General features: G+C 44.8%; 1 protein-coding gene across 2 annotated transcripts; it reads right to left on the bottom strand.

Moving 5' to 3' along the window:
• Window positions 1-2,035: 2,035 nt before the first annotated feature.
• SPP2 (secreted phosphoprotein 2) lies at window positions 2,036-14,084 on the bottom strand. 2 transcript variants are annotated; one of them, XM_075153990.1, is made up of 7 exons: window positions 13,919-14,084; window positions 13,698-13,822; window positions 12,204-12,326; window positions 10,532-10,642; window positions 8,807-8,861; window positions 8,325-8,414; window positions 2,036-2,351 (listed from the first exon to the last, which is right to left on the bottom strand). In XM_075153990.1, the coding sequence occupies exons 1-6, from the start codon at window positions 13,965-13,967 to the stop codon at window positions 8,335-8,337; spliced, it is 543 nt and encodes a 180-aa protein (XP_075010091.1). In that variant the 5' UTR covers window positions 13,968-14,084; the 3' UTR covers window positions 2,036-2,351; window positions 8,325-8,334. The 2 variants fall into 2 exon arrangements, with proteins under 2 accessions (XP_075010091.1, XP_075010090.1); XM_075153989.1 differs by having other exon boundaries at window positions 2,036-2,348.
• Between the last annotated feature and the right edge of the window lie 6,695 nt (window positions 14,085-20,779).

Genomic DNA, 20,779 nt, shown 5'->3' with positions numbered 1-20,779 from the left:
TAGGGGAACCGCCCAGGAAGTTCTTCTGCTCACCCATGCCTTTGCCTAAGACAGGAAGACATACATGTCTACATGAGAAGACAAAGACCACAATCACTTGAGCTCAGGAATTTCAGAAAGCAGCTAAGCTGTTTCTTTCCACCAGCTTTTAAATGAAGAGTCATGGTTCTACTTAAAATCAGCACAAAGGTGTGAAGTCACCCCTATTAGAAAAAGAAGATGCTCAGCAAAAATTACTCGACTGCAGCAGAGAAACAGTTTATGCAAAGACTCTGGAGCTGTGCGTTCACAACAAAGGAAAGGGTGATGTTCCCAATCCTGTTGACACAGGCAAAGCAAAACCACCACGAGAAAGGAAAACAGCCCTTCCTCTGCTGGACCTCTACTCTACACCTTATCAGCACCTTCCACTCCCTTCTACTCCCTGCTGCTGTTACGGGTAATCATCGAGAGCTCCTCTGACTACGTGTTGTCATGTTTATGAGATAGAAATCCCCACAAATCAGGTTACCTTGATGCAATCAGTAAGGAAAATTAAGTGAGAGTCAAACTGGATGGGAGAGTTGCTTTAGAGAGAAAAATCAGTTTATTTTGAAAGGAGGGACAGTTGCATAACTGGTAAGGAGCCAACGATCAATTCTGCAGCTCCCATGACCCCACTTACCGAGCAAGACAGCCGAGTACTAGGGAGTGCAGCAGCAAAACTGCAAACCAAGTCAGTGCGCTGCGCGATGGGAGCAGAGGTGGACATAGATCTTAAAACGCAGCTGATGACTTTTCCTAAAGGAGACAGCTTTATTACGTCCGCATGTTTTAAAGATTTGTTCGGCACTAAATGGCACTTGTATTCCACCAGATATCCAACTAATTTTACCATTTCTGTTTCAGAAAATTCACCTGTTACTTCGATCCAGTTTGGCACAAAACCATCATGAGCATGATAGAAAACACCTATCTGGATCTCCAGTGCTCAGGCAACGGGCACCTCCCCCAGAGGCTTCTTCCCTCCCGTTCCAGAAAAACAGAGCTGGAAACAGAGAAGAAAAGACATAGAGAAAGACAGGGAGAAAAGCACACTCGGTCCCAAAACTGCAAACTCCTCACCTGGTTTATTTCCATTGCAGCCAGGAGCTGTGGAAAGCCATGCTTCCAGAGTGCTTGGGAAGAGGAAAACTATTTCATTGGGATCTCGGATCAGGTAACATGCAGGGAATCAAATCGCCCAAACAGGTCGGCTGCAAGAAGAGTCTCTGGTGCACAGTTTGAAGCAGGGTCTGCAGCTCAATCACGAGAAGACTCCCCGCACCACAGGGCTGCTCAGTCCTTCTAATCCTGCTGATCCAGGCGCCGGTGTGACCAACCCAGTGCATGGATGAACCTTTGCTGTTATTCCAACTGCATAAAAAAACACCTCTTCAGTACCTTCACTACGTACAAAAGACTTTCCTACACGACTACTTCTGTAGGAACAGCTTCTGTTGCCTGTTTACAGATGACTTGCGTACGTCCAGCATGGTCACATCTCCACTAGGTGAACTAGGTGTGGATAGAAGCACAGCCCTAATACCAGCCTACACCATAACCAACGAGGAAACTTGGTGGTAAAGCCTTAAAAAACCAAACAAAACCCACCCCAAAACTGCAGAGTAACCTCTCCCTTCCCAAAGGGCTGCAGGGGGAGCTCTGTTGCATGGAGTGGAGAGAAAGGGATAAGACTACAAAGACCTGTTTCCCAGGGGAGGAACGTATCAAAGGTCTGCTCTAACCTGGCCTTGTTCCAAAAGCTATTAGTACCTGACAATCACTGTCATTACTTCCCTCAGCTCCCCACTTCAGTGGTCAAGTACCCATTAAAGCTAGATTGCTAGTGGGCTAAAACTCACGCTCTGGATTTGTAGCAAGACACCTTGTCCACAGCTGCTGTACCCCAGAGAAAAAGGAATTAAGTGCCTTTATTAGTTTGAATGAATCAATAATTAGCTACAAGCATTACAGAAAATTACAAGCAACCAGAGAGCGATGCAGAACAAACAGATGGAATAATGATCCTTTAATAGCATCATTATGAGATGGTACAATACATACTGGACACAGTTACACTGGGTGTCTGAGACAGTCCTCCCAGTGAGCTCTAACACCTCAGAAGGCGGCTATCGACTGAGAAGTGCACGCATTTAGCATCTCATGAGCTCACCCGATGGTTGTTTGACATTACAGCAGAAAGTAAGTTTAGGGAAAGACTGCCACTTCGTTACAGAATAGTTTTCCATGAAAAAGAAAAGGAAATGACAACAGGTTCTTTCTTCACATGCTGGATCTTTGATTCTTGATTCTTCTCATTCTCCAATCTACTTTAAAAAAAGGGAGGGGAGAGAAACGTCATAGCTCAAAATTTGTCTCATACTTCACAGAACTAACCAAACATCTGTGGCCTCGGAAAAAATGTATTCAGCTTCACTGAGTTGCTTATTAATTTGTTTAGTGTCAGAGTCACACCATGAGGAATCTGTAAAAAGAAACCTGCATATGCAAACACTTCACATGTGCAAAAATGTCATATCAATTGCTGATTAGTGAAATAAAGAAAGAAAAAAGAACCAGACTGCTAGAAAAATTAACAACAGTGAAGTAAGTAACATGGGACACAAATCAATGCATATTGTAAAGTCTCAAAAGCAGAGACGGTTGAGGCTATAAGCTGGTGTATGGTCTTCTGAGAAATGTATCTGAATTAAGAGCTACAATATGCACAAGAAATTTGAGATATGTTTTTCTAAGAGAACACGTGACTACTTCTACAGCAGTCTGTAGCCCACACTGTATCTTCAGCAAGTTTGTCACCATGGCAACCTGAAATTTTTCAGTAAGACAATTTTGTTAGTAGAATTTTAGGGATAGATTTGTGACAGAAAGGAGTGTCCACACATGTGGTAGTGCCAGATACAGGGACCCTCTGAGAGAGGCTTGTCCAGGAGTGCCTGGGTCCTGCCCAGCCCTGGAGATGGGGGATGCAGGCCAAAGAACTGGGACCAGCCCCTACACTCATCACTGGGGACCAAGCCACAAGAGAAGAAACAGGAACCGGTGGGAACATGGGAAATTCCAGCTCAGTTTAAGGAAAAATCTTTCCCCAAGAGCGCTCCCACACTGACCCTGGAGCCCAGAGAGGATGAGGGATCTATATCCTGGGATATTCAAACCTCAGCTACACAGCCTCATGAAACTGGCCCAGCTTTGAGCAGGGGTTGGGCTTCCAGAGGTCGCTCCCAACCTGCATGGTTCTTTGACAAGCTCATTTCTAGGGCTTGCAAAATGCAACATTGAGCAACAGGCTGGAAAACAGCTGAGCGCCCTTTCTGTTCCTCCACCGAGGTCCTGTTCCTCACTGAAGTCTCCAGCAATTAAATCAATCAGGCCTTAAAGACATAGTGAAGTCTAAGGAATCATCCAAGCTTTGCATCCTCCAGAAGCGGGAACAATTTCCTCAGTGCAGCAGTGGGTCTAATCCTTCAAAACAGATCCAGAAGAGGTGGACAAAGGGCAAGGCAAAAATCGCTGCCGTTTAGAATAGCAACAAGAGATTGTCACAGCGATTCTCCTCTCTGTTGTAACACCTCTGCTTCATCCCCGCACCCTGATCTGACCTGAGCATCGGGAAAGGTCCTGCTGGGTCTGTTTCATTTTCAATCCTTCACCTCTGAACAGATGAAAGCATGCTGCTGTCTTCTCTGCTACAGCATATCACAGATGCCAGGTGACACCAAGGACTTAGCCAGCACAGACGGATTCCAAGGCAAGAGGAATATAATGGTAGCCTGTCATTTTCTCCACATTGCTAAGCGATAAATTGCTCTAGCTCTCACTCTCAAAGCTGATCCAATACGGAGCTCATGCACTATGCAACAGATCCCGTTCTGCAGGGATTTTCCTTCCCTCTGACGCTTCACTTTTTTCCCCAGACAGCAATAAGCTGCTTTCTGAGAACTGTAGAAAGTGGGGTGGGTGAACTGAGAGGAAAAAACAAAGACAGAAAATAGGAAGCCACGAGAATAAAAAATTGGAACTAAAATCAAGCAGCTTCTTAATGAGGACACTGGGGATTAAAGCTCTTCTTTCCATGCCCCAGGAGGGTTATGCACCCTACCCGATTATTATTTTTCTAGAAGACAGACAAATAAGCATCCGTTTCACTCTGAAGGTTGGATCCCGGATGTCTTGGGTATGAGCAGAAGAGGCCCAATGTTGCCAGTTATTTTTCCATTGAAAAAAAAACCCTAATATTCAAGGATGCCAGCCTATTCACTTCTGCTTCTGCAAGGCTGCTAATCAGCTTGTAACAGCTGCCATCACCACATGTCCCGCCACGTGAGAACTGAGCCAGAGAGTCATTTTAAGAAAATGTAGAAAACTCGAGGAGGAAATCACAGCCCCTCGGCTTGATGCAGAAGGAGTCTGATTGTCTGTTAAAAAACAATTCCCTAGTGTGATTGATGACAGTGCAAGAAAATCAGTATTCACAATCTATATGTGTATTGCAAGCAAAGGCAGGAGCTTTCTTCTTAATTTTCCTGTTCAAGGAAATGAAGCACTGCTGGTGAGACTCCAGACATAAGTCACAGGTCGGACTCCACCCTCCACAAAGACAACTGCCTTAGGCAGTTGATTTTGGAAGAGCAGAGCGTCGGGGCCCTGTTCTTTTGCTTTCTGGGGTTCAAGGTGTTAGGTGAGTTTGAGCCATTTTTTAGGCTCCTCTTTGTGATTCAGAGCCACGAACACCATAAAGCAGATTCCAGCTTAATGGAACCCATAATTCTACAGTACCTGTGCACACTCCAGAAGCTTTTCATATTGCGCGTGTGCTAAACAGCAGCCTTTCAGAGCAGGAGGCCCTCCGCCCCAAAAATTTCAGCAGGGGATTGACTGCATCACTTACATGCCCTTTGCTGACACTGTGGCAGCTGACCCAGCTCCAACAAGCCCTGCGCATACCTGGCAGGCCAAGCTAACTAATGACCTTAACGCCTGTTGCAGGCTAAGGTTGTTAACCGGTGATCAGCTGTTGTACAGCAGCTGGCCCTCCTGCTGTCACTCGCTCATGTGCCTGAGCTATTTGTTGGAAAGACTGGTCCACAGCGTGACATGTGAATTTTACAATCTCCCCAGTTCCGGAGATGCACTAGGAAATAAATCCAGAAAATCTGATTAGGACTTGTCACTGGAGTAAGCTCATTAATCATTGACGTGGTTCTTTCATATGCAGTTTGCTAACTCCTGCAGGCATCAGCAGACTGGTGGGTCTGAAGACTGCAGGCTTTAAAAAGTTCTTTATATAACAATTGCACTGATTTTTTCCTCTTGAATATTTAACACATTCTAATAAATAAAAAGAGCCAGAAAGCACCAATGAGGTCGCTTAACCTAGCTTCTTGCATTGAGTCAGGCACAGGGTTCCCCTGAAATAATTCCTGTAGCCAAAAAGATAAGAAGATCTAGTTCAGAAAATGTAAAATCCAGCATGAAAAACTCTCAGCCACTTGCCTTAGTAATTTTTGCAGGAGTCAGTTACTCATACTGTTGCATAAAAAAAAGAATCACATTTCATTTCTCACCTGAACTTGTCTAGCTTTGCCTGTCAACAACAGGTTCTTTGAGTAAGAGACAAAAGTCTTCTATTATTAAATTGCTGTTTCCCCAGCCTCCCCCAAAATATTCTCAGCTAAGCTAAGCCAGCTGAGCTACTGCCATCTCAAAACTCTGCACGTTTCCCATGCCCCACCAAACACTGCCATCACAGTACGGCTTGTAATAATTTCAGCCATGATCACACACGTGCCAAAACACAGGAAGAAAAGACATTAATAACTTGCCCTGGCCTCAAACACATGAAATAATTTGGATACATGTGGCTCCAAATTAAACCCATGGATGAAACCCTCTAATTCTGGATACAAGTGAAATTGAGAAGTAAGACTTCTCTCCAAACTTTGCAGCTAATAATAAGTCAAATCAATAAAAACAAGAGAAACAAGGAGTTTTGAAGGGTTTTGAAAATCTCCCTTAATCTCCTGATGTATCTGCCTCCGAGATGTCCAAAACCTAGGACACTGATATGAAACACAGCTCCACAATTGACACTTGCAACCTATCTTTAAGAGCAAGCAGAAAGTATTAAAACTCAAACTGCACAGGATTTCAAGAACCATAAATTTCTCCCCATTTGTTTCATATTGTCTTTCAAGAAGATTTTACAGCTTGCTTCTGGTTTAGAGATCTGTTAGACATTCGATCCAGGAACATAAAACATTTGCAATTACTGCTTAATGGGGATAGCTCCTCTTGAGAGCCAAAGAAGTAATTTAAAATACCTGGCACGTTCCAAATGCAAAGAAAAGGAGCATTTTGAGCACATAGACCTCCTTCCCCACAACTTTTCTGGAAGATCAGTTGAAGAAAGTTCAACCTAAATTCACCCAGCCAGATTGAGGCAATTTGGTTCTCAGAAGCCAACAGTGGTCAGGCATTTATGAAGTTTGTCCCCCTCTTCTCTGGAACAGAAGGTCAACCTTATGCTACTCTTTAGTAAGCCTCACTCTTTCCACACCATCTCCTTGGATTAAAGCTACACAGAAGGACACGGAGTGCACACCAGAATGCCACTGCAACATGCTCAAGGAAGTTCAAAGACATTTAGAAAAGTCAGAGATTCCTATAAGAGGAAAGGCAGTGATTAAAAGAGCATATCACCTTCACTGGTTCATGGATAAACTAAAATAGCATATGGATTTAATGAAATCATTTTTACAAAGCCAGACCTGACCTAGCAGAAAGACTGGCTTTTCCTTCCATATCTAGTTTCTAGGAGAGTAGCGGGTTTGTCTCCTTCAGCACATATAGGTTTACCACAGACATGCTTATGAGTAACATGTGTTAGTTTTTGGTGAGTCATCGGTGCTAAATTACATCTAAAACTGTCTTGTTTCCAATGCAGCCAGCCTGAATTGAGCTCCACACATGTGGAGCATTCAGTTCTGGCACTCTCTATGGGGACAGAGACCTGCCAATGATAAGTACCCAAGCGAATGTGTGAAACCTTTTTAATCACAAAGACATAGTGCTAAGTAATTTCCTCTTCCTTTCCCAACTACTTTAAAACTGTTTAGCATGCCAAAGAATGATCTCCATTCTGTGTTGCTAAAACTCTTTCAAAAACAATTCCCTTTAAATTAACTCCTAAGATGGCAGGTAAAATGTCAGCAGCAATTAGAGCTGCTCCCACATGGAGCCTCAGAAGTAGGTCAGCAAGGGTGGTTTGTGTAGGATAGGCCTTGCTAACTCCAATCAATCACGAGTGCCTTTCATTTTCATTCCCATTAACTGGGTTCCAAACATCTCCTTCACAGCTTCTCTGCAACAAACACTTGCCCTGGGTAAAATGCATCTTGGTTCTCCCAGATACCTTACTACCACATTCATTTTCTGTTTGCTGAACTGTGTGGCCTCGGGGCGTTATTGCATTAGATTCGGCACAAAGACACAGCCATGCCTCCAAGAGTTTTCAGTATAAATAGACATACAACAAGTCGTGGGTGTGAGGAGAGCACCAGCGCAAAAATGGCAAGTGACTTGATGAAAGACTGGGGCAGAACGGGGCACCCAACAACTCATCTGTGTCTTTGCCAATACACAGCCAAGGCATGTTCCAAATCCCACAGCCAAGTGATCCACCCCTGCTAAGGGCAACTGGGTAAGGTCCAAAGTACCCATGAAACATTAGACAGAAACATGTCTCTGCCAGCCAAGAGAGATGGAGGCAAAAAGGCAGAACTGTGGCTCAAGACTTGAGCCCTATGATAAGCTCAGGCCAGCAGGTTGGTGTTCTTGCACACTGTTCACACTACCCGCACACCAGGACACTGGTGTTTGCGTGAGCATGTGGGATGGACTACTCGAGAGCGAGTGAAAGCCGTGAGCTCTGTGGTTGGATGTCTTCCTAGGAGTGAAGCAACACGAGGAAAATCAAAACAGCGTCTGCTGCCTTGACAACTGGTCAGACCCTTGTTCTGTGAGACCTCCCATAGGCACTAGAGATTGCCACCCCGTCAACATTTGTCAATGGTGCTGTAGTGCTGTTTGTACTCTGTGTAACTGAGTTTCCCCATAAGCAAGTCCTACAAATGCCCAGAGTAAAATGGCTTTTAACATGCTCGCAGCCAAGAAGCACATTCCCAAAGAGCTCCTTTATCCTGAGCAGTCACTTTCCCACCCTGCCACACAAAACCTCCAGACCTAAGGTGCATAAAAGCTACACTTTGAATAGTACTCACCTAATCCATATTATTCAATTTTGTCAGAGCTGAAATAGCTGGGTTTATGCCAATATCCACGGCTGCTGCCTCTTCCTCTTGAAGGGAAGGCTTCAGGAGCAAATACATCGTTTAAAAAAAAGAACATGGAGACATACATGAGTGTTATATGTTTTCAAACACATGTTCGTTCAGCATTCTGCACAACATCAGGACAACCTCAAGGATGCACACAAGTACTGGTTATCAGAGCACAAATCTGGCAATCCAGAAAACGCGTACAGAGAGTATACCAGCCTCAGCATTGCCCTACTTTGTAGCCTACTGCTCTCACTGCTTTCTGAACGAGACACCCCTCTGCACAGGAAAAAACAGCTGGGCGTGACCTGAGCAAACTGCTGGTCTCCCGTGTTTTATTCTCCCTCAGGCAGGTGACCAAACAGATGATCCAAAAGGCAAACCTACATGTGCCAGGACAGTCCGGCGCAGCAGAGATGGCTTACCTCCTCTGCGACCGCTGCCTCGCCTGTTGGGGTTCATTATCGACATATGCATCATCTGTAAATTAAAGACATTTCTTTAAAAAGCTCATCTGTCAAAAAGTCCGCCTCTCCTTCATTTCCTCGGGTACTATGTGATCACTGCAGTAATTCCAAACTTCATGATTAATTTCTCCGAAAACAAGATTACTGCTGATACCATTGCAAAGCAGTGATGTTGTTAAGGAAGTCTGCAGTTGTGGGTAGACTCAGGTCAGAATCTTTAGTAGTTCATACCTTACCTGACCTTAATGTAGTGCAGATACAGCCAGGACGGCAGCGCCTGGAGAGCAGAGTTTATCTGTTGCAGTCACACAGGGCACCTCTTTGACTCATTTATCCCAAATTACTCTCTTAAATGCTTTCTATACTCTTCTTTTGTTGGTCTCTATCCCAATAATATGATCCCAGCCTTGGCCAATCACAATTCCTTCTCCTATCCAAATGCCACCAGCACTACAGCAGCTACACCAACACCATCCACAACAGCTACACCACACCATCTCAGCCAGGCTGAGATCCCTTGAACTGAGTTACAGCTCTAGAGCAAGAGCTGCAGTGCACTTGCTGCAGCCCTCTGCAGAAAGAAATACTTTCATTTTCATGTGCAATTATTCCCTTTGGCATTTATTCCTTATTAACATTGCAGGAAATATATTCCCCAGCAGGAATATTGGCAGCAGTACTGAATTTTAAGTGATGGTTAAAGAATACGTGCAGGAAGATCTCTGCTTGTAAAAGCAAGTGTTTATACTGAGTGCCCTATTAAACAAGTTACGCTTAACCCACAGAGGACAGACTGAACATCCAACACTACGTTAGATATTTCAGTACTTCACATGCAGTCTTTCTGCTCTGCAAATCAAGACTTCCTGTGGTGCATTCACTAGCTAGCTCTGAATAGAGATCCTGAACAAAAAAAAAAAAGTTACAAGCTAATTTGGCAATTCAAACCAAGAGAAGGTGACATAGAATCGTATTTGCTTCAAGTTGTTCTCTTAGTCACTTGCACCTTCCAAAAATAAAAGCTGTCCATATCCTCTGGCACCTTGCTTGTGAAACTATCTTTGTTCCCTGCATATAATCCTCAAGCACAACACCCACTGCAGATCTGTATTGTAAGTGTAGGCACCCAGTTTCAAGTGTCATTCATGGAAAAAGTGGACACTGGCATGATTTGAAAACCGCTAGCCCTAATTCACATGTTAGGTCGGCATTTAATTACACCTTAAAAACCAAATAAGAGCTCAAAAAGGGAACACAAACCTCAGTAGAGCAAATGTTCTTCAGCCATACTGTGATTACATGCTCAGCTGAGAGCTCGGTTTGGTAACAGAGCCAGAGTCATTGGTATTTGTTTCTGTCTAAGATGTGCCAATCACTGTTCTCCAGGCACATACTCTATATGTCAAAGAAGAAAGAGTGTCGGAGTTGGTGGATGTGCCAGACTGCTGCAGAGATTCACACTCTCCCCAGGCATCCATCAAGCAAGGTCAAACCTCTCAGCTGATGGAAAGTGAAGCGTTATAGGAGACAGCTGGATTTCAAACCACATTCAGTTTTCTGATCAAAACCTCCAACTGCAACAGGAGTTGCAGTTCACACATATACACCTGACTTCTCCTTAAAAGAGGATAAGCAGAATTTTCGCTCCCCCAGGCAGCAAAAATCGGTTTTCCCCTTCCTTACCTCCTCGCTGCTCATCGATTCGGAGCTGGATGTGCCACGATGGCACTGCACGATAACGTTTGAGATCTGCTCACCAGACACTTCTACAATACTTCTGCAGAAAGCGGTTGACTGTAAAAGATCAAAATAGAGCAAATCTCGTAAAGCAAAGCTACAGTACAAACCCTCTCATGGGAGTTTCATTGGGGGTGGGAACCTGTACAGGGATTTAAAAAACAAATTCCAAAAGGAAGAAACTCAAGCAAGATTATACACCGAACAAATTATTGGAGCAGACTGCGGCCAGAGGAATATATTCTGGCAGACAAGTTATTGGTCCACAATTGCATGTTAGCTGTATGAAGCCTTGAGCCTGCTTGAGGTAGAAGAAAACCTCCAAATCCTTTTCATGGCTCTGGCATCACCAAGCACAAACAGAAGAGCTGCGCAGGGCTATGCTGATGGCAGCTCCAGCTCTAGAAGTTAAATTACCTTTAAAGAAGTTGTCTCTACGATTTGACCAGAAGCTCCAGCAAAACCTGCACCCAAGTTTGGAAAACAGAGATCCTCACACTATCTTTCATACCGTATTGCCCCAAGAAGAAAAGAAGAGGGATGGTGTCTGTTTAGCATACAGCGATAACTTCGCAGCAGCCAACCCTTGCATCTTTAAAGAAAACCTAGCAACAACCATCAGTGCCATGTTGTCCCATCTACAGGCACACACAAGCTGCTTAGCTCAAGAGTAGCGATACTTGAAGAGGCGTTTACCCCCCTCTTCATGGGGTAAACTACCTCCTGAGGCAGTAGGATGACTCATAAGCTATGAGAAAAGCCTTTGCGCCATCTCTTCAGTGCCTTCCCAGAATCCCTCCTCTTCCCTAAAGACTGTTCCCAGGAAGGACAGACAAGTTTGGCAGCCATCACAGAGGAAAAAGAGGCGAGAAGAGCTCAGCTTGGAGCAGCACAAAGAACCAGAAGTAATCTCTGTGGAAGTCTGACACGCAGTATGGCATCATGGCACGCAGGAACTCGAAGAGCTACTCCACATGCTTTGTAAGACCTGTGCAAGCAGTTAGGACACAACCACTCAGAAGCTTGCAATAGGAGCTATGTTTTGTTGAAAATAACTGTGTATAGAGAAGTCCAGATTCAAAGATGATGTATTTATGCCAAAGCTGGTCATCTACGAATCAGAGCGCAGCACGAGCTATATCAAGAGCCTGATCTGTGTTTATTTCAGGCCAAAAAGAGAGTTGAAAATCTGAAAGATTAGCACTGTCAGCACAGAGTGGGAATCTGCCTTTATCTGGTGCCTAGATGCATGATAGACAAAAGCAGGTCAAACGTCAGTTTTTCCACATTCTTATCTTAGAAAAGAAGCCACACTTTCCTTCCAGGATTGGGTCCCAAAGCACACAGACACTTTCACCACACGCTGCTCCAAGACACGCATCCTCTCTTTCCAGCTCACAGCAGCTCCTGTATTCCCCATGACCAGGCAGAAGAGTTTCCCAGCAGCGACCCTTCCCATCTAAGACCCACTCCATGCTGTATGTTGTATTTGTTTGGGTTTGGTTTTGTTTTCAGAAGGCCAGTCATTCTTCATTCTTCAGCACCAGTAGCGTTTCAAGATGTCCTGAGAACACTCTGTGTGGAGAGGGGGTTTCACGTTCACACTAGGAGCACTTACCACGAAAGGCCCTATTTTGAAGTCACACGTGAACGGGTCTCTCCCTGAAGCTTTTGTGCACACAGTTTCACGAATGCTGAACTGCAGCTCTAGTCTATAAGCATCGCTGTTCCACATGTCAACCTGGTAAAAAGAAGGTCAACACAACATCTAATTAGTGCCTGTCATTCTTCTATGCCCGCTACATGGCAACCTTGCTTCTTTGTCAAGCAGAAGCAAGACATAAGGGCATTGTGGCTCAGTGCCCAATTTAGAGCAGATCACTGCGTGTGAGAAAGGGTATTTTATTGTGCTCAGGAGTTACTCTCTTAGGCAGCTTTGGTAGCAGCAACAGAGAGCCGCTTTCCACGGGAGTGGAAACCCCACAGCCCATTGCGGGATCCTCCTACTACTCAGAGTCAGTGTGGGGTCTGTAGCTGTCAAAGGTAGATAAGCACAGCATTACCCCTGCATGCTACCCCCGCTTCTGTGGGAACCAGGGTGCTAACAGCTCTGCTTTGGATATCTAGACTGCTGGCAAGTCTATTGCAAATACATGACTTGGAAAGTAAATCACACGACTGCAAGCAATTGAATTAATGCAGTTTATAGAGTAGCTCCTTGTCAGCTCGGGTGCCTCAATGGGCAGCATGCATTGTCACACTGCAAGCTTTAGAGAATTTGGTTCCTTTTGTTGACACATTAGGATTTTCTTTTCTCCTTCTCACAGTCTAATCAACGTTTTAGCTCAAGATGAGAGACTCAAAAAAAAAAAAAAAATGGAAAAAAAAACCCCAACAAACAACAAATCCCCTCTGCTTTCAAGCACTTTTTTTTCTTCCCCCAAAATAGATCAATCCAAAAGTCGCCTTGTCATTCATTCTTGCAGAAGACTTGATACATGCCATCTATAGAAACAGAATGGTTCTGAGGATGTTCAGGAACATGAACATGCTAACTTTAAATTAGGAAGCTTTAACTCCTTAATTCTGGATATCCAATACATTTCTTAGCAACACAAATTAAAACAGATAAGGGTTTCCTGCCTGCATTTAGACACTGGTAGACTTAAACCAGAATTGGTGTGTAGAGACAGATGATGTAAACAGAGACTGGAGAAAGAATCCTAAATATGTTTGTGGTGGCATTTAATTAGCAGTGCAGATGTTCAGCTGAGACCTTCAGATGAACCAGGTTACTTTATGCCCAAAGCAGTTAGCTGGAGGTATTCAAAAACGTCAGTTTTGAACAAAATCTTACAAGACATCCCTCAAAGTTTTCTACTCTAGGGGTGGGAAATTTGAAGTCCTAAAGTATTTTTAATTACAAACCAACATACAAAGAATATTTAAGTTCTTAAAGCCATAGCTTCAGATAATGCCCCAAACCCACCCTCTTCCAAGCAACATCAGAAAACTCCAACTAAATCTGGGTTTGCAGGATTGAGTGAAAAAAAGCTTTCCACCACAGCAAAGCATATTCCAGGTAAAGGATCTCCGTTGTCTGCACACTTACTCTTGTGACACGGCTCCTGACAACACCATACAGGTTTGTCCCCCAAGACTGAGAATTGATCCTTGCAATGGAAGCATTGAGAGCCTCTTCTGTGACAGGGAGTTCATAGTCGTACACTGGAAACCCTGAGACAGAGGCACAGTTCCATTAAAAGTTTGCTGTGGTCTTGTACTTTTCCTCCCTAAACCACCGTAAGGAAGAGGACGTGGTTCCATTCTTACCTGAACACGAGAAAGCGCTCAGTGTGAGGACAAAAATTAAGATCCTCATAGCGTGACCTTCAAAATCCTCTGGTCTTTTCCTTTTCTAAGCAAGGGTTTCCAGCGCATATTCCTCTGTCTTTATATAAATGCAGCCTTGATCCTACACCTGACCTTCCAGTGTCCAAGCTCTGCTACAAACATTGCACTTTAAACAGAATTGATCCGAAAGTAAATATTTGCTGTCAGCTTTTCTCCATTTAGCAGTAGTTCTCTGATAAAAGATGGGCTGCAGTGCCTTTTTCCCAGCACTGTGACTAAAAGGAAGCACTGAATTCCTGATATCTCCATAGCCAAAGGCAAAACCTAGTTATTTTGTTCATTGTTAGCCATTAGTTATCCATTTAAAGCTCTTTCCTTAGCACTGGACCCAGCGCCTTTGTGTCTCAGCAGCAACTGACAACACTTACAAGCTGCCGTTCCCCGAGGAGGGGAGGATTCCCCAGCACGGAACGGGAATCCACCCACGTGGACCTGTCTGACACCACCATCCTGCAGGCCAAAGCTGCAGGTTTCTTCTCTTTTCCAAGAGAAACCTCCCTGACACAAGGCACACGGCAGACCCTTGGGACATCCCAGGTCTCTTTGCCTTGCAAGCTCCTGGGACCTCTGCTATTTGGTACATGCCAGAAGAGCTCCCACATTGCTCTGACTCTTGCCAAGCCTGAGCCCAGATAACCGAACAAATGAGTGGCTGTGGATATTCGGTTTCCCCTATCAGATCCCCTTGATGCTCAGGCTTCAGTTTCAGCACAGAAATTAATGGGATTTTTGGAAAGTTATGGCCTGACTACAGTATTGAAAACATCATAAGGAATTAGAGCGACGAGCTGGACACGACACCTCAGCTCTTAGCTAACTGGAGCCAGACTGCAGCGGGGCAAGGTGTTTGCTATACCCTCTCCAACACACAGCACTCAGCACTTGCTAGTCTTGGTTTTCAGATACAGGCAACGTATTTTACCACTCTACCACAAGTACCCCACAACGGAGCCGCTGAAACACTTCTAGCAAGATTCAGAGACACACCTGGGTTTTAAGAGCTTAAAGGTTGTCCATGGGAGTTGGGAGGGAAACTGCTGCCTTCAAACAAGTTCACCCATTGCTGACTGTTCACAAGGCAGAGACGTGTCTAACCATGTTCATTTTGAAGATCCCATGTGTGAAATTCCTTCATTAACCTTCAAATCGCAGTTCCACTTGAATTATGTGGCACAGGGTCATTTTAAGAAATTCCCAAATGATAAGCACGCAAGGAAAGACAGGGGAGCATCCAACGTACCAGGGCTCAGATTTAATAAGGAAGAGGAGAAAGTTGCTTCTGGTTGTTAGGTCGTCAGATTGCAGGATGGCAGCCGATCACAAGGTTGCACACTGCGGGGATCTGGCTCCTTGGGTGACAGATGGAGTCGGGTAAGTATCACTCGTGCTGCAAGTACTTTAAGGCAAAGATCCATAAAGGCAACGCACTTGTAAGACACGACAGAAACCACTGCCAGGGGTGTGGGCCTTGATGGTCATTGGATTCATTCCCCGTTGTTGCTGCGAGATCCTAGAAAAGGAATCTGTTGAGCCTGTGGTACACCCCAGGAAAGAGTTCGTGTGCCAGTTGGTGGAGCTGCACGTGAACATAGAGGCTGTGCTAGGAACAAGCCATGCCTGGGGGGGACAAGCAGACACAGCGCCAGACAGGGACCTCGCCGGGGCCACATTACTGGCTAGTGCCACACCACGTGTGTGCCATCCCACCCAAGCACTGCTTTGAGAGAGGCGGATGTGGGTGCGCATTCCAAAAAGGGGTGGGCATTTTTTACCAGCCAACTTGGATTTCAGCACTGGGAACATGATCAAAAACGCCGATTGAAACTTTGCTCAGTCAAAAGCCAGAGCCACTTCCGTGCATCCATTCTCCTTGTTCACTGCAGCTGGAGACGCTCTCTCCCGGCTCTTGGACGCACTCATCTGTAGCAGGGTCTGGCCTTCCTGCTTCCCAGTTCTCCTGAACTGCTGTCTGTGCCACGCAGAGGCCGGTAATATTCTTCTGTGGCTGCAGCCACGCCAGAGCACCACAACGCGGAGGATTTAAACCGAGCTGGAGATTCTGAAGAACAGAGTCTGTTGCGCTGTGCCCAACTTTTCTGCCACCAGAGCCAAGACCACGCTCCCTCAGATCAAGGAGGAAACCTTCCCATACACTGTTTGACCTGCTTCTGCGGTGGTTTGTCTGCAATGGGTCGTGCTGCTGCTGCGGTAATGAAACACAAGAACGAGATAGCTCAAACCACTTGAATGGAAAGAACCTGTCATTCGGAGCCCCAGGGTCCTTGTTGTTTTCCAGCACGCTTCACCACCAGCTTGCTGTGGTAGTTTGGATAACATTTAGCTCTCAACTTCATCCCTAGAAAAGGAACCATCCACCTCTTGCATGCGGGGACCGGTTAATATTCCACCAGAACCTGAATATGTAGAATTGCTTTCTAACTGCCGAGCCACAGCAAGTTAGTGGTGAAGTAGTCCAGTAGTAATTTTAACTATTGAACAGGGTTTAAAGATTTTCCTCTTAGAGTACTACTAGGAAATGCTGCCAGCAGGATTGTAGTAATGCTGAGTGGGGCTTGAAAATAAAATTGTTTAATGAAATGAAAGTTCCTCTGCAGAGCTCTGGCTTTGCTTTGCAGCATCCAGAGAACGGAGATGTTTGCTGTTCCACCTCTCTGAATCCTGGCTCATTAAGTCTGTAATGAACTTGGTAAATATTTCTCCTATCTCTCCACAGATACATTATACACTCCAGTAGATTCACGTTACAGCAAAATTGGTTTCATTCACTGTCCATGCCAGAGGCGTGTTTGGGATGAGGGTGCTCAACCCAAACAGAGACAGGACCTGGGGAAGAGGTAGAAACTGGGGGTGGGCAGGATGGAAACAGGGAGAAGGGAAAGTCTGTGAAGAAAACGGGCTCGGGCACATGCTGGCGGGAGGAAAGGCAAGTCTGAGCAGGGCGCAGCGTTGTCCCCGCTCACGGGTAATGCATATCCATAGGTACCACCTGCCTAGTGCTAATGGGCCAGGCACAGCCAACAGGAGAAGGATGGGGTATTTTCCTTCGGGGCAGGGGGTTGAAAAGAAGCACTCTTGGGAAACCTCTGCTTTCAGTAGATTTAAGCAGTGGAACCAATTTTATATTTTCAGACTCAAAGTGCCCCAAGTTCTGGGTTTCTGAGGAGGTCTAAGGTTTTCACTTTGGACTGGAGATTGTAACTGAAGCTTCAGGTTAGGAAACACCACTAAACTTGTGAAGAGCAACTGGAATTCAACCTGAAACTCAATACTTTGCAGAAGGCCTCCAAGGTCAAAATCCTAAACCCAAGAGACTCTTCATTTATTGGCACATTCAGAACAGAAAGTTGTTGTTTCACCTATGCTAAGGAAACAACAGGCATGACCACACAGACCGAGGACAACATGCTCTTGAAAGAGCGAAGCATCCTTCCCTTCCTCTAGAGATCGTCTCCTGGCATTTGCTGATAAGGGCCCTGCCACAAATGACTAGGTACTACAAGCCATTTTGGTGAATAGTGCCATGGCACATGGAGAAGTGACGAAAGGTGAAGCCTTTGTCTCAGACCGAAAACAGGGCAGAACAAAATGGAGAAAGTGCAAAAAATGAGACAGTAAGTGTTTCTGACATGTTGCCTGCTGCCTTCCACATCCCAGGGAATTATACAGGCTTTAATGGGAAGATGGCCCAGACACCACGCAGCACTGGGGAGAAGCCACAAATTTCATCTGCAGCTTTATGAAGGCTTCTGGCTGCAGCGGCAGCAACGGAGCTCACATGTCTCTGATCAGGATAACACTTTTTTCCCCCGATTAACCAGACTGAAGAAGTTCGAGAAGACTTTTAGAGAGAGCTTGCAGAGCAGACAGAAAAAGCATATGGGCACATACATATACATCTTTTTAGAAAGGACAAATGTTATAGTTAAACCCCCCAAAATACAAAACTTCTTGAAACTTGAGAGAGGACAAGATGGAAAAAGTCTCTGCACCATTTAAGAACTCAACTTTGACCCTACTGCCAGCAAATTCCAGATGCCAAGCACCTTGGGGCAGAGGGAGGGGGGTTGTATCCAATTTAATCTACGCAGCAAACAGATATGCACTACTTAAGAAAAGAGCTTCTGTCAGATGACTATTTTCAGACCACTCTCACTCCCAGCAATCAAGTCGGCTCTGTTCCCAGACAACTGGGAGAACAATCATTTCTCTTTGTGAGTGAAATTTTGATAATTACAAGATGCATTTTCCTTTAAAATGTAAATCGTCCAGCATCATCACATGTCTGTATGCTGAAAACAGTCTAAACAGCATCCCAGGCACCAAGGAGCTATTCCTGATCCCTTGTTTCCTGGACATTCAAATGACAGATGAAAGTTAATGATGTCCCCTCAGACAGAAGAAAACACGACTAAATTCAAAGCAGCATGTTCTTTTTTTTTTTTCCCCTAGCTCTCGCAGCATGGCATTGGCAAAACCAAAAGGCTTCCTAAAAGTTCTTCTCCATGGGTAACTTCTTCATCACACATGTAGAAGACTGTTGTATTGACATCAGCTGACAGAGGTAGGAGAAAGACTTCTAGATTTTACTCAGACTAACAGAGGCTTTGAGACCTGATCCACAGTTCATAGACACCAACAGAGACTCAGCTTTGATTCCCGTCAGACCTTGTCTGCATGTCCCTTGAGAAACTAGCATTCCATCGTACAGCCAGTGCAGACACTGCCCATGGGCTGCTGAACGTCCTGCAGCCCTTGACCACCCGGGATGGAGAACAAGTCTTTGTTCTTCCAATTTCTCTAATTGCTCTCACACTCTCATAAGATGGTACCCTCTGCCATGCTGGCTGATTTCTCAACCCCACATACAGCTTTCCTCTGTAAAGCTCTTGAAGATTTGGTGGTCAAAAGGAGAGTAAAGTGAAGACAAGTGAATATAGTGACACCGCAGCTTCCCACACCTACAGTGTTAAGGATGAAACCAGATGCATTTCATAAGCCTGGACTTTATACCATGCCAGTTTCATACTCTGCAAGGGTTGCTGATGCTCTGGGAGAACTCACCGAGTTGTTCTATGTCAAGACTGAAAACCATTGGAATTGATGTCTTAACAGTCATTTTACAAAGATTAAAAGAAACATTTCAGCAAGCGCATAGAGGTAGTGCCTAACCCTTTTGCACTGCACTTCTGAGGTGCCCCATACATGCTGGTCTAATGAAGGCAACCTAAACCTACAGAATTTCTATTGCCGTTGCTGGAAGTGGACTTTGAGAGTGAAGCAACAGAAAGCACACATTACAGCAGACAAAAGCTCTATAACACACACTGGATGACTGTTCTGAAACATCACAGGCTGCAGCAGAATCTCAGAGGTCTCACCTCATTACTTTGAGCCTTTGAAACTTTAAATATTTATATTCCCTGTGCCTGCCAGGTCAGCAGTAATGGCTCTTACAGGGTCACTGGCACAATTTTGTAGCTGTTGCAAGGCAAACATTACCTCCAGACCCAAAGATTGTTACCTGAAAAGCCAAAGAGCTATATCTGGTTTAAAATTTTTTTTTTTTAACTTTTGCTGACCATATTGATAATTTTCAAGGTTTTCACCCTATCCCTAGGGCACGTTCTCAGATAGTTCAGCTGTTAAATCCTTTGGCATTCTTAGTGAAAGCTACTTGCAACCACCGGTCAAACTAAGCCCTGGTAAAACTTGAAACCAAGGTGAAACCAAGCCAAACATTCACCTCCAACTTCTGAAGCCATTGACTGCCAAGTACAGCCACCAGTGTCACACTCTGCCCCTTGTGAGCCTCGTGCTGCTATTTACTGAAAGTGGCTTGCACTGCTGAAGTAGGCTCAGCCTTCCTGGCGTTCAGTCACATTACCAGCGTTGCCTTTTAATGTTATTTCAACCTTAGCCCTCAGCACTGGAGTAATTCAACACACAAAGGGTTGTTTCTGGCTGGAAGTCATGAGAAGGTGTGTATTCAGAGGAACACAAGTCATTAATTTTTAGTGTGAATTAATTTTTTTTAAAAAGTTATATCTTCCAGTTAGAATCTTTCTCTCAATTTAGAGAATTTAGAATATTTTTGTAATTTCCCACAGGCGTTAAGATCCATAACCAGAAAAATCAGAAGTCCAAACTTCAAGGATTCTTAAATACCAAAGTTGTCATTTTCATCTCTGGTTTTCAGAGTCTCTGAGCAGTTACACAAGGTTTTAGATGTTAGATAAAAAGCCACTGGCGGTGAGCTCAAGCTTTAAATCAGCATATATTTTAGCTAATTACTTTAGTCTTGAGTAGCAAACCCAAGAATTAGCCGAACAGGCAATTCCAGGCGCTGTTTTGTCTCATGTCCTGCACAGCAGCAGCCTGGCATCTAGCAAGGGTTGCAAAAGTCTCAGGGTACACATGAAACCACAACGACTTTCAGATGCTGAAAGGGACCAACCTGGTGCCTGAGGCTGGACCGTACAGGGGTGAGCTCAATACAACGAAGCAAAGAAAAACCCAAGAAATCGCTTCTGGGCCTGATTCAACAGATGGTGCATGGCCACAGTTTCTGTAAAAAAAACCACCACCAAAACCAGAGATGCAGGCGGCCCTTATGCGCATTAGAAACAGCTCACCTGTGATCACACTAAGAGGCAGAGGCACTGACTGCAGAAGTTGTTTACCTGAGACCACAGAGGACAAATAAGTGCAAATAGTAGAAGGAGGATTGGAGAAAAATGTACAAGGACAGAGCACCACAGC

Source organism: Calonectris borealis, chromosome 6 (genome assembly GCF_964195595.1).
Source record: "Calonectris borealis chromosome 6, bCalBor7.hap1.2, whole genome shotgun sequence".
NCBI lineage: Eukaryota > Metazoa > Chordata > Aves > Procellariiformes > Procellariidae > Calonectris > Calonectris borealis.
This window is presented reverse-complemented; position numbering and strand designations above follow the sequence as displayed.

Excerpts from the sequence above, each read along its gene's own strand:
- SPP2 (XM_075153990.1), bottom strand. The coding sequence starts at position 13,967 with ATGAGGATCTTAATTTTTGTCCTCACACTGAGCGCTTTCTCGTGTTCA. Across the intron at positions 8,862-10,531 it reads AATCGATGAGCAGCGAGGAG|ATGATGCATATGTCGATAAT; the intron begins GTAAGGAAGGGG and ends TTTAATTTACAG. Across the intron at positions 8,415-8,806 it reads AGGCAGCGGTCGCAGAGGAG|CCTTCCCTTCAAGAGGAAGA; the intron begins GTAAGCCATCTC and ends TTGCTCCTGAAG.